The 13,778-nt window shown below is 53.7% G+C and overlaps 1 protein-coding gene across 1 annotated transcript; it reads right to left on the bottom strand.

Moving 5' to 3' along the window:
- Positions 1-1,142: 1,142 nt before the first annotated feature.
- Positions 1,143-4,381, bottom strand: TPRG1L (tumor protein p63 regulated 1 like). The gene is made up of 5 exons (XM_065649818.1): positions 4,174-4,381; positions 4,013-4,104; positions 2,502-2,678; positions 2,158-2,311; positions 1,143-1,426 (listed from the first exon to the last, which is right to left on the bottom strand). Exons 1-5 carry the CDS (start codon positions 4,378-4,380, stop codon positions 1,232-1,234), a joined length of 825 nt encoding a protein of 274 aa, XP_065505890.1. The 5' UTR covers position 4,381; the 3' UTR covers positions 1,143-1,231.
- Positions 4,382-13,778: the final 9,397 nt, after the last annotated feature.

The following is a 13,778-nucleotide window of genomic DNA, read 5'->3' as shown; positions in this document are numbered from 1 at the left end:
AATTTGAGTTGAAATTTAACTTTACTGCAAGATTAACAAAAATGAAATAGATGTTTTAGGAATGCATTAAGAAGGACATGCAACTTGTTGCATTCCAGCGTGACTTCAGCTTTATTTAAGTTCCATAAACACAGATGTACTTTAGGTTCAGAAGAACACCACTGCAGCACAGCAGTTATTCAGCATTGCGTCTGCGCAGATAAACGCTCTGATAAGACGGCATGGACAGAAGGTTGGACACAATGAAAAAGCTTGTTAGAGTAACCTCGTGAGCACTGTCAGTTGTCTCTCTTGTGCTGCTTCTGAATTTCATTATGGGACATTAGTGCAAGAAGGTATAAATCAGGATTGTACAGTGTTTAAAGCTTTACCTGGTGCCATTAAAAAGTCCTGCACTGCTGCTGTCCCAAACTAGAGTAGATTTAAGAAAAATGGCTAAGAATAAAAATCTAGTCAAAATAGAAATACTTTTCAGTTTTATAAATAATAGCTTTGAAGGCAAATGTGTTTGTCAGGACTTCGGCACTATTCTCTCAAAAGAATCTTAATTCAATGGCTGCAGCAAGAAAACGTACGTAAGAAACTAGGAAGTTAGTTCTTAGAGGCAGGTATTTTTACAAAAAGCTAATAAATGCATATTCAGCCATATACTTGAGTTCACAAAGCATTAGTTCACTGCGCTGCTCTGAGCCGCCGTAACAGCACGGCTTCATCTGCTGCTGCCGTTTTGCTAAAGAATGACTGACACAGCTTTCAAAATTCATAACAGGCATTAATGAGAATGCTAAGATTACAGTAATTGTGAACACTAACACCTCTTTAATCAATACAGATCAGTCCCAAGCACACTACATGATTCAACACCAGCTGTAATATGGCATGGACATCCCACTGCATCGTGAATATCCGTGCGGCGTGTTTGTAGCAGATACCAATTGCACTTTAATTAACGGGGAAGAACATGTAGTTAGAAATGGAAAATACCGCTGCTCACTAGCCCTGTGTAGGAACTGTAAATTAGGTACAAATTACAGGAATGACACTACCTGCTGTGTGCTCGGCTGACCGGGGGCTGTGCATTCCCAGAACACCCGGAACCGGTGGTTCTGCAGCCACCCCCTTCGCTCCCGCCTCCTTCCCTTTGATCACAGCCCGCTCTGCCGCACAGCATCCCCTCCCCAGGAGGGCCCTATCAAACCCCTCTCCCTTGAAAAGATTAGACGCAATGAATTTAAAATCCAATTTTGCCTCTTGTCATGGAGTAGCCGAGCTTGGCCTCGTTGTTGATGAAGGACATCAGTCCCAGGTAGGTCTCGATGAGCAGGGGCCGCTCCAGCACCAGCACGCCGCTGGCCCTCCCTGGCACCGCACACTCCTTGTGGGCTTTCTTCACTGCCTGGATTAGCTGAGTTTTAAAGCTTTCCAGCTGAAAGAAAAGAATCACCTTGATGTTTTCCCATTGTTTTAAAAATTGCTAAGCAAAACAGCTGCTGATGTTGAGTTGTAGAGGATTAACACTAAAGCTGTAGCTGTTATGGATCTTGCATGCCATGATAAACTTTACATTCTGACATTTAACCTTAACGAGACAGTTAATTTCATACCAGGACACTATTTATGTGTAGCTTAAAGATGGGCTAGATGTGTAAAGACTTCGTTTCTGGCTGCACTTCTGCCCTTATCACTGATGTGCTGAACTTAAATTGCCATAGTTAACTATTTTTAAGGAAACTTTCAGAGGAAAGCACCTACTGCAAGAAAAACTGGGAACTACCTACGTGAAGGTTTACAGTTGGCAATTAAACTGTTTAATTAGCTGGCAGTCCTAGAGGAAAAGCCAGCCACCAGCCTGTCGGGTAAGCAAGAGCAGGAATAGCACCAAGATCCACTTTCTTTTGGGTTTTACAGGACTCTGCACTTTTTGCAAGTTTCAGCTTCCTCCTTGTAGAAACCGTTTATGGGTGTCTGTGACAGTTGTGCCGCCCTGAGAGCCGGAATTTGGAGAATGGGGAAATGCAGCTTACAGCTCTAAGTTCCGCCTCTTTGCTTTAACTGCTTCTATTTGATTTAACTGCTCTGTCTTTTCAAAATATCCTAAGCCGTGTCCAGCCTGTGAGATCAACAAGCCCCCTAGAACAGGAGAGGTGACGTCCGTACCTGGCAGAGGGATGCGATCTTCTCGTCGGCATCCGCCATGGGGTGCTCGGTGAAGGTGACATACGGGATGTTTGTGGACCACGGGTTCCATCTGTTGATGAAGGAGGCGCGACTTTGCTTGTCCCACTGAATTCGAATTCCAAAACCTTCTCGCCTGATATAGAAGACAGCAGAATTCGAGTCTTCGAGGCAAGTTTAATTAGAAATGTACTGTCTGAGAAAGACCTGCTTAAAACTGGACGCTCAAATGTAAGTTTAATAGTAATTTTTTCCTGTAGAACAGTAATAGAAGAATTCAGCCCCTGAAATACACACAGGTACGTTCTTACAAGCTGTCAACTTACTTGTTCAGAGATTTTGGTGGGAACTCAAACTCGCCGACCGAGATGGTGTCGACGGCAGCGAGGGCGATGCGGGTGACGTGCTGGCACTGCAGGCTCAGGAAGTTGTACTTGCAGATGAGGAGGGACCGGTCCGTGATGAGGACCAGACGCTCCTTCTCGTTGTTCCAGTGATCGATTCTGGTAAGGAACAGCAGGGAGCTTTAGCAGTTGTGATTGCTGCCTAGAAACAATCACTTGACTGATACAAGAGTCACTGAGGAGAACAAACTGAAGTCTCAGTAATGTTGTGTTTGCCATTTCGGCCTTTGAATCACCAAGTCTGATAAGAATTTGAATATCTCAACACAGGATAATATTAAGAAAATCAGAATAAGTCTGAAGATCTTGAGCTCTTGTGCTGTCTCCTGTTATATGAGAATAAAGGATACTTAGTGGGGCAGACATGTCTCTGACAACAGTAAGTGTTTAATACCATGTTGTTAGCGTGTTGCCACATCTCCTAAATTATTAACTGCGTTCGTGCATGTTCAGGGGAGATAAACAGTTCTCTTTAACTGTGTGGTCTGGCAGTGTTTTCCTCTGTAAGAACAGTCTGTACATTCAAAAACTTGTTGATTTCTTCAAATGTCATGAATAAAAGCCGCTCCCTTTCCCTGAGTGTTTTGCCACACTGCGTTGTTGAACCATCACACTGTTTCCTCCTTAGGGCAACCTCAGAGTACATCATATTTTCACTCTAAGGGTGACGACCTCAGCTTTTAAACTGGCACCTTTGGAACCTGCTACAGCTTATTTTTAGTGTTATTGATCTCTTTCCTCACTAAAATTTAAAACTGTTGTATCAACAGAACACTGATACAAAGCTGACGCGACCAGAGCCACCCTCACAGTGTAAACAGCGAGACCAGGCACTGGGCTGGGGCATTTCCACCTCCGTGGACCTTTCTCGCTGTCGGTTCAACTTCTGCCACGGTGAAAGGACCGAAACCGTCCTGCCCTCTGCTCTCCCAGGGGTGTTCACATCTGGACAAGCCTTGTTCCGAAGGAGTGGCCATACCCAGCTCATTTTGCTCCTGTCCCCCAGTCCAGATCCATTGCAAATTCTGTCAGCTGCCCCTTTGTTCGGCGGTGAATTATACGGCTGTCTGTAACTTCGCGCACAGGCACGGCTTTTGATGGAGTAGTTTATTTAAAGCTACGTTAGTGGTTTTACTGCCTGAGTGGATTCTGTATTGCACTGCACTCTATAATGAGTTAATTTGCAATCTTTCGCCTAAACCCTTCAGTGGGCTGGATTATAAAGAGCGATGCGGCACAGCCGCCCCAGCCCACTTCAGGGTGCCGATGCCCGTTTTGCAAGCGTTTGTATTTACAAGACTTCAACACAAAAACGCGCTGCGGAACGCGCCGTTTTGAACCGCCCGCGGGAGCTGCGGACCCGGCCCTGCCCCGGGTCTGTCTGTCTGTCCGCGCCGGGAGCAGCACCCTCGCCCCCGCCCGCCGGTACTTACTCGGTGAGCAGCCAGACGCTCTGCACGCCCCCGTCCTCGGCGGGCAGCACCACGGCGCGGATCTCGCTCACCGCCTGCTCGATGGTGCCGGGCTGCGGGGGAAAGGGACAGGGTTACGGGGGTGTGCGGGGGCTCCCCCCCGGCCCCCGGCCCGGCCGTACCCGGAACACGAAGTACTGGCGGAGGCGGCCGGCGCGGGTGGCGGTGCGCACGCTCAGCGGCCGCAGCTGCTGCCGGGGCGGCTCGGGGGGCGCGGCGGCGGGCGGGACGGGCGGCTCGGCCTCCCCCGGCACCAGCATCGCCGCCGCCGCGGGGCTGCCGGGGCTGCCGGCCGGGCCGCCCTCCTCCGCATCCCGGAGCTGCAGCATCGCGGCGGGGACCGGGCGCTCGGCGCCTTCCGGGGCGGGGCGGCCGGTGACCCCGGCGGCAGAGCCCGCTCGCCCCGCCCCGGGAGGCGGCTCCGCAGCTCCGGCGGCGCTGGGCGCGCGTGGGCGGGCGGTGGCCGAGCGGAGCCCGGCGCGGCCCGCGCGTGGCACCGGGGACCCGAGCCGGCGGTTCGCGGCAGCGCCGCCCGCTCCGCGGCTCCCGGGGGCGGCGGGACCGGCCCCGCTCGGGTCCCGGGCGGGCGGGTGCGGCCGCTCCGCCGGGTGTGCCCGGGCGGCGGCGAAGCCAGAGCCGGCGCGCCGCTCTGCTCCGGCTGCGCACGGAGTCTGGTGCAGCCGCGGAGCGCTGCGAGCTGCGGCTCTGCAGAGCCCGGTCGGAGCCACTTCGGGGCAGGTCTTGGTCAGATGTACCAATTCCTTAAATACCGTCTGGTCAGAGTTTCCAGGTGTGATGGGGCAGAGGAAGCACAGGAGGGTGATGGAGTGAGGCAGAACAAGGGGCACAATTGCGGGTTTGAGCCCTAGAGCCCCTGCCGTGCTCAGCGTACTTGATAGCAAAGATTAGATAATGCTAGGGAATGAATAGCAAGTTAATATTTCTATTTCTGCGGGCTCTGGCATTGTTGCAGATATTATCATCACTATTTATGGAACCATATTATATCTTTGACTGCTTTCCAGGGCTGTTTTACCCAGAGCCAGAGGATGACATCTTCTGGAAATGGTACCAAATTGAAAACATACTAAATTGACTTCACAGACAGTATTGGATTTCAGATATCCATCTCTCACATGTGCTTCATGGATTCTCTGCCGTGCTCTCTGCATCCCTTGCTCACAGGAGCCTGTCAAAGCAAGGAGCCTCATGGCTTTCTTTAAAGTGACTTGCAGCAGAATTGCAGAGCTGGCTTTGTGCTCGGTGAGTTATCATGCCGTGCTTGAAGCGCAGTTTTTTCCATCAGAGCTCCTCTTCTCTCTGCAGGCAGCCCCTGGGTTGCCCACAGCCAGGAGGTGCCGGTGTCGGTGTCCCTGTGCCCGCTGCCGGGAGGTGCTGGTGCCGGTGTCCCTGTGCCCGCTGCCGGGAGGTGCCGGTGTCCCTGTGCCCGCTGCTGGGAGGTGATGGTGCTGGTGTCCCTGTGCCCGCTGCCAGGAGGTGCCGCTGTCGGTGTCCCTGTGCCATCTGCCGGGAGGTGCTGGTGCCGGTGTCCCTGTGCCCGCTGCCGGGAGGTGCTGGTGCCGGTGTCCCTGTGCCCGCTGCCAGGAGGAGCTGGTGCCGGTGTCCCTGTGCCATCTGCCGGGAGGTGATGGTGCTGGTGTCCCTGTGCCATCTGCCGGGAGGTGATGGTGCCGGTGTCCCTGTGCCATCTGCCGGGAGGTGATGGTGCTGGTGTCCCTGTGCCATCTGCTGGGAGGTGATGGTGCCGGTGTCCCTGTGCCATCTGCCGGGAGGTGATGGTGCTGGTGTCCCTGTGCCCGCTGCCGGGAGGTGCCGGTGTCCCCGTGCCCGAGCCACACCAGCCTGCACCCTCAGTAAGTTGTGTCCTGCCCGCCTGGTGTCAGGGCTGGCGCCTGACACCCCATTTGGGAGCTGTAGCTGGGCCAGGATTTATCCCTGTCCCAGGATGCTGAGCTGTGTCCTGGAGAGGGAGCCACACTCCTGAATGTATTGTGTCCTGCAGCTCTCTCCATCATCATAAAACATCTTTATGTAGTTGCCTTTCTTCTCTAGGGAGATTTAAAGATGTTGTCTTCCCATCTGTTAGGCTTGGCAGATACTTTACTTCTGAGTGGAGTCATTAGCCCTTCTTACCTGCTCTTTTCTCTGACCTCGGTGATTTATGTGACTGCTGTTAAGGTGTAAAAAGCAGCTGCCGCAGTTTCTTCCAAGAGCTACCAAGTTTTGGGCATGGCTCGCTGGTGACTTTAGTCTTGATGTAATGGTTGTCTTTCAGAGGCAAAATATGTGCATGGTGTGGGCCCTGAAACCACCCAAGCCTTATCGTATTCCTGCCACAGGAATCGGTATTTGCCACGTTGGGGTCTCCTGGGGCAGCGGGCTGTGCCCAGCAGCTGCTCCAGCTCCTCCTCGCCCTTGGGGGGAGCGTTTGCCGGCAGGTTCTTGGGGCAGGACCGTCACCCAGTGTCAGCAGAACCCTCATCAACACCTCCTTTTGTGCTGCTTGCCCCCGTAGTAGGGAGTTTGGTGGGAAAAGGCAGATGGCAATTTAATCTTGTTCCCCAGCTCTCTCTTTGCTCAGCGGATTCCCCCGCCAGCCCGGGGACGGGTTATTGACAGCGCTCGAGCAGCCAAGTGCAGGTTGGATGTGTCCCTGTGCGCTTGACGTGCACAGCGGAATTTCCTTGGGAAGTGATTGGTCTTGTTATCTGTTAGAGCGCACAGGAAAGATTAAATCTCTCTGGGATATTTTTAGAGCTGCTGGGAAAGAGGTTTTGGGTGGCTCGTATGGAGTTGGCCTGAGGTAGTGCAGAAGAGCTGCCTTTGGAGAAACAAACCCGAATCGTTTCTGCTACCATTCTGCAGGGTTTCCCCCTCCTCTCCTCGGGGTTGGACACAGCTGGTGGGAGGGATTTCTGAGTGTCAGCAAGAAAAGAACCAAGAGAGCATGTGAGGAAAAGGAGCTAGAGCTGGGAGAGGCAGGAGGAAGGTTTTGTTGCTCCCCTGGAGCGCAGGGAGGCCGCTGGGGTGCGTGTGCAGGGGTTACTGAGTCCCGGCGGCAGAGGGAGGCTGGGGGCTGCAGCAGGAGGGCGGCTGCAGCTCTGCCCAGGGGCTGCAGGATCCCTCTGCCTGGTTTGGGGCGAGCCCTCGGGGTTGCACCTTTCTGGGGCGACCTCTCCTTTTGCCTTTCCTGTCCTGAGCGCTGATTTTTGCATTGCCTGGTGAAGTGGATCGCGACTCCAGATCAGCTAAAGCCACATGGGGCTTCATTGCTGGACAGAACCCAGGTCTTGTGAGCCACCGGCTCTTTGGGCTTTGTCAAGAAGTAAATGCCAGACGGAAAAGTCGCTTCAGTACAGTTCACCACAAGCAAATGAGCGTAAGAAGCCGGGTTTGGTTTTGGGAAAGACCCAGCGACAATCCGCACTGTAATCATTTCCCATGGACTGAAGAAACTTTGCTGAACTGAACCCACATGGGAGGAAGCATCCAGGAGTGAAAAATCCGCTCTCCTGGCAGAGGAATCGCTGTGTGCTCCGATAGCATCGTCCTTTGCCAGAGACACCGGTCTGGTGGGGACAGGAGGTGGCCGGGGGTGTCCTGGGGAGCAGGGACGCGCAGGTGGAGCTGCGGGAGCCGGGGGTGTGGGGACCCCCCCGCAGCGCCGGGCAGAGGGGCTGCTGCCATGGGGCTCCGTGCGGCCGCACTGTCCTTCATCCTCGCGCTGCGAATATCCTCTCTGGCTTCTGGCAGCAAACTGCAGCCCCATATGTAAGTAGCAAGAAAAGAGAAGCAGAGGGGTTTTGTAGGGCAGGGAGCTGTGAAGCAGAGCCTAAATACAGTGTTTTAAAAGCAAGGGTGAAGGGAGGAGCAGAGAGGGAAGGGGAGGGAGGGCTGGTCTGTGGTTCTTTACCCAGTAGCAGGTATCCGTAAAGGTGAATAGAAATCTGCAAATCTGGACAGGCTTTGCTTGTAGGAGGTAACTCACTGTTTTTAGCTGAAATGTTGCTGTTGCGTGAGCACAAGAGGTGGTGGTTGTGTAAATAGCTTGACCATTCTTCACAGACCTGCTGTTCTTATTGCACTTCATGTATCTCTTTCTTACTGCATGTTTCTGTCCCCCTTTTGCTGTTGCAGCATGTAGTCTGTTCTTTTTAATTAAATTTTACACTTACAGTTTGGTGTTAATCATTTGGCTTCTTTGGAAAACTTCCTTGCAAGTTTGGTCTCCTGCCAGAAGATGATCTCTCAGTGCAGGGGGATTGTTCTAATTCTTTTTGTAAATGAACCCAGTGTTGCATGGCGTGCTAACTCCAAGCCACTCTCCCTGATGTCTTTAACTTTCTGGTTGAAGGGGGGGGACCTTTTGAGCAGATAAAGGTTTTGCAAGAAGATGCCTTTTCTCCCGATGTCACAGATTTTGTGCTCCCGCCTTGACAGGGACTTTTAGAACTTCTTGGGTGAGCTGCTAGAGATGAGATGTGTGCCAAAGTGTCAGAGAAAAGAAAACGCCGGCGCCTGGGAAGTGCTGCGGGTTCCCACAGGGCACAGCTGCCCGTCACACCCCCACTGTTCGGGGCACACAAGAACCTTGCTTTGCTGCAATAAATTGCACCAAAACGCTGCTGCTGCCAACCTTGTTCTTGCGGTGCAGCCAGCCCGGTGGTGATGCTGAGAGCAGAGCAGGTCCAGGGGCAGGGAAATGTCAATGCCACTCTGTGCACCAGCTCGCGGTGTGTAGACACTCCGCGCTCAAACCGCGGCTCTGGCAGCACCGGTAGCGCTGGGGCTGGTTGTGTGCGGGGCTCTGCCGCCAACCGGCTCGGCAGTGGCCACACGGCGGGTGAGGAGAGGAGCTTTGGGGGCTGGAGGGGGCAGGGGGCACCCCCGAGCCCCCGAGCCCCACAGGCACTGCCAGCCTTGCTGCCGGAGCTGTGCCGGTGAACATCCCGGCGCAGCCGGGTGCCGCCTGCAACCGCTGTGCTCACCACGGCCAAGCTGTTTAGTTTAACCTCTGTTACAGAAATTATTTTTGTGAAAACTCTCGGTCCGTTTTGAGGAGCTGGAAGCACCGATTTAATTAAACGGGGAGGCAAATACTGTATATTGCACAAGACCTTCCTGCTCTTTCAGTGAGGAGATGAAGTTGCCCTCAGCCAGTGCCTGTTGAAGCCGCCTGAGCACGTTTTTCCCCGCAGACCCCCGTCCATCTCTGTTTCTCTGTGCAGGCTGAAGGTGTGCGCGGCGCGGGAGCTGGCGGTGCTGCGGCAGCGGCAGCCGTGCGTGTGCTTCTCTCTCCGTTTCTCTGTGTGTTTCTCTGTTTCTCTGCAGGCCGAACGTGTGCGCGGCGCGGGAGCTGGCGGTGCTGGGGCAGCGGCAGCCGTGCGTGCGCGCCGTGCCCCGCGGCGCCGGGCTGCGGCCGCAGGGCTGTGCCGGCCGGCGCTGGTGCCCGGGTGATGAGCACAGGTACGTCCCTTCCCTGGAGCTCGCGTGGCTCCCGCCTGGTGAAATCAGGTTCCTCTGTGCCTGCAAAGGGCAGAGCTCTGAACCCGCTATTTAGCCACAAAGAATGGAGTTATTTTGTTAGGTGTTTTTCCGGGAGACGATGAGAGATTTGTAGACCCTGTGTGCATCCAGCTGGAGGGATTTCTGGCCCTACCTGGCATCCTTGTGCCACTAAGAGTTTTTAAGCTGCGAAGGAATTCTCGAAGATATATTGCTTTTGTTCTGAAGCAGCTTCGTTGCGTGGTTAGCTGCTCCCTGTCTTCTGACGATGTATTACATCTGTTTCCTGTGATCATGCCATGTTAATGAAATGACTTAATCACCTCACGTGCCTTATTCCTGTATCTTTAGATGTCTCAGCTTCAAAGCAGAGACTTGTCGGTGCCTCTGCAAGGTTTGACAGAGCTGCAGGCAGCAGCTGGGTCCAAGTGAGGTTAATTGTGCATGGGCTAATAAAAAAAGCCCCAAAGTGGCAAACAAAAGTTGTAGTATCCCCTGAGTCACCTGCTGGTCTTTACTGGGAGTCGGGAGATCAAGCAAGGAGGGGTTGAAGAAGGAGGGCTGTGGACACGTGCAACCGTGCAGATAATGAACTTTCCTTATGTACACAGCGGCCAAACTGCAGTGTCCAACCTTCTCCTGTGCTCCACCTGCTTTTCCAGCCTCATTAGGCACTTACAAGCCTTTACAAAATCGTAATGGTCCGAGTAGTTTCAAAGAAGCATCTTGGACTAGAGGCAGCTTTTAAGTCTTGACTTCAGGAATTCCTCCTAACCTGTAATTGCCAGTAATTATCTTGGTGATGATGTCTGTGTAGCAGTAATAAAGGAGCAAACAGAGTCCATCTTTTGACGGTGTTTTAAGAGAGGACTTTGAAATGATAGGTGGGTGCCCTGCCTGCTGCTGCTTCAAAGGCTGGGAACGTTCAGACCCAGCTGTCCCTTTCGTTCTTCAGTGTGTGTTTTTGACATTGTAAATCAAGGAACTGAAAGGAAAAAACTCCTTATCCTAAAGCTGTGGGTTTGCTCCGGTTGGGAAATGTTCCCGAATTAGGGGACAACAGACGGTGGCTCTGTCAGCCCTCAATGAGGAAACCTGGAGGGGTGACAGTGCTGTCCCCCAGGAGGGGAAGTGGATTTTCCAGCTGTGGGACACAGCAGGATTTTTAAGCCTGAGTTCCATTAGTTCTGGCTCATTTGACATTTTCTGTGCCAGGGACTCCTTAAAACACAAAAGAAAACAGAAACGTTGAAGATAAAGTATCTCCTGTGTGGTTCTTTCCAGTCTGCAGCATCCAGATATGCACAGGCAACCGGTGCTGTCCAAATATTTGCATCTCCCTGAGAAGCCCCTTGGGCTGACGCCAGGGTCTGAAGAGTCCGGCAGAGCCCGTGGTGGGGATGAGGTTGGTGGGGGTGCCGTGGGGCAGAGAGGAGGCCGGGGGCAGGCTGAGCGATCCTGCGCTCCAGGGGCAGGCTGAGCGATCCTGGGCTCCAGGGGCAGGCTGAGCGATCCTGGGCTCCAGGGGCAGGCTGAGCGATCCTGGGCTCCAGGGGCAGGCTGAGCGATCCTGGGCTCCAGGGGCAGGCTGAGCGATCCTGGGCTCCAGGGGCAGGCTGAGCGATCCTGGGCTCCAGGGGCAGGCTGAGCGATCCTGGGCTCCAGGGGCAGGCTGAGCGATCCTGGGCTCCAGGGGCAGGCTGAGCGATCCTGGGCTCCAGGGGCAGGCTGAGCAATCCTGGGCTCCAGGGGCAGACTGAGCTCTCCTGGGCTCCAGGGGCAGGCTGAGCGATCCTGGGCTCCAGGGGCAGGCTGAGCAATCCTGGGCTCCAGGGGCAGACTGAGCTCTCCTGGGCTCCAGGGGCAGACTGAGCAATCCTGCGCTCCAGGGGCAGGCTGAGCGATCCTGGGCTCCAGGGGCAGGCTGAGCAATCCTGCGCTCCAGGGGCAGGCTGAGAAATCCTGTGCTCCAGGGGCAGGCTGAGCGATCCTACGCTCCAGGGGCAGGCTGAGCGATCCTGCGCTCCAGGGGCAGGCTGAGCGATCCTGGGTTCCCGTTTCTTGGAATACCTTTTCCCCCCGTTCCCGAGCTCGCGTGGCAGATGGCGCAGGCTGCTCGCTGCCGTGCACTCCTCTGGTTTGGGATGGGAAGGACGGTGTTTCCCAGAACGGCCCGTGCAGGGAGCGCTGCTTGTGTGGGCACCACCCCGAACCCATCGCATCCTCCCGTGCCCCCCAAGTCCCCCCAAACGCCCCAGTCTGTGCGTCAGAGCCTGGGCTGGGCTGGGAGCTGGTGGCTCCCAACAGCGAGGGGATGCAGATGGAGCCGCTGGCTGCTCTGCTGCCCGAGCGACCGAAAATTGCTTTCTCAGCTGCTTCTGGAGCACAAGCATTTCCTTCGTAATTTGCTAACAGCTCGTACAAAAAAAAAAAAAAATTGGTATCTGCTTTTATTCTTCTCAGCTGTGCTTCCATATGCTGGTTGGCACAGAAGAGCAGCCGAAGGTTCCCTTCAGGGGAATCAATGGTTCGCTGTTATTTAAGGGGTTTTTTTGTGGAAAGATTCAGACAAAATCAAACAACTAGACTGAGTTAGGATAAATATTTTCAGTGGACATGTACAACACATCTGCTGTGCCAGATATTTGTTGTTGTTTGTCTGATTTGCTTTGGTGAAGTAGTTTCATGTTCTGCCAAAGGAGCTTTTTAAAAATCGGCTTCAAAAGTTTGATCCGTGTTTCAATTTTCATGTACACACCGCATCAAATTTCCGGGAAAAAAAGTGTCGCTTTTATGTACTTATGCTTCAGGTCAATCCCTGCGTTACTGCCCCAGCTCCCACCCCGGCAGGTCACCGGGAGGAGAAAAGCGCCAGGGGCGTTATGAGGACCTGGACGCTCCAGTCTCTCGTGTTTCCGATTAAAGTAAATTAAGACGTATTTTCTCAGCATCAGCGATCATTGCTAGACCAGGTGGAAAAAAATGTCAGCACATTTAAAAACCAAATTCCTCATTTTATTTACATCCAAAATTAAAGTTACAACGTTAGTTCTTCCCAGTTTCCCCGTTCTGCAGGAGTTAACGTTGCCCGGGGGTGTCTGGCTTTGTTGTGTTTCAGGACCGTGTACCACACGGGCTACAGGCTGGTGTACACCGTGAAGTACCAGACCACGTACCGGTGCTGCCCGGGGTGGTCCCAGCGCGCCGGGGACGCCGGCTGCCTGTACCGTAAGTACCGCGCTGTTCGGTGACATTCTTCCTTTGGCGCCGTTGGTCTTTTTCTTTTGGCTGAGGGAGCTCATTTCAAGTCCTCTGCCTGCAGCAAATACTATAAAATTGTCTTTAAAAAGAACTGGGTTTTTTGTTGTTTGCTTCTGGGTTTATATACGTATATATATATTTATTGCAACTGTGTGTCGGAAGGATTTTCCTCCGGCTCCCTCTGCAGCCAAAGGGTGAGCGTTTGGGTCCGGGGCCGCTGGGATCCAGCGAGGGATGCCGCAGCACGAGCCTCCGGGCGATGGCACTCGGAAGGTTTGGGGTGGAGACCCAGAACCGGACCCTTTGCGCTGCTGCGCCTGGCGCTCCTCCCGTCCCGTGCTCTGGCGCGGTTCTGTGCCCAGCAGGCGCGGAGCTGCCCTGTTCCCAGCTGTGTATTCAGATCTGCGCGTGAGTCAGGCGAGGGATGTGCAAATATTAGTGCACAAGATGATTTAATGCTGTGATCGCAGGAGGCAGAGGCAGCGTTATCCCCCCGGGCCCCATGTTCCCACCTCCCCTCCAGCCTGCGCTGCTTGGCGTGGGAGGCAGATGCTGCAGCTCCCGGCTCCTTCCCCAAAACGCTGCGGCCACGTCCAGCTGGGGAAATATTTAACTTTAAACTTTGGTTTTGAGGTGTTGAGAGCAAAGCAAAATCTTCTCTTGAATCAAACAAAGGTTTATCTGAGCATATGCGTAGCAATAAATGTCGTCGTCAAGGCAGACTCGCACACGTGCGCTGTGATCTATTACTAGTTCTTTGCCTAGTTGCATAATGGAGCGCTGATCTTTTCTGAATTAGACTTTGAGGTGCACTCCTGCCCTCGCCACAGAAATGCAGCTTTTGTTTTAAGGAGCAGGCGGGCGAACCAACAAAACGTTTGGGCTCTGACCTGCCTTGCCGTCAAGGAATGAGAGCGAGCCGTGTCCAACGCTGCTGCAA

The sequence above is a fragment of the Caloenas nicobarica genome, chromosome 22 (assembly GCF_036013445.1).
Source record: "Caloenas nicobarica isolate bCalNic1 chromosome 22, bCalNic1.hap1, whole genome shotgun sequence".
Classification (NCBI taxonomy): Eukaryota; Metazoa; Chordata; class Aves; order Columbiformes; family Columbidae; genus Caloenas; species Caloenas nicobarica.
Note: the sequence above shows the minus strand (reverse complement) of the source record. Positions and strands in the feature narration are given on the sequence as shown.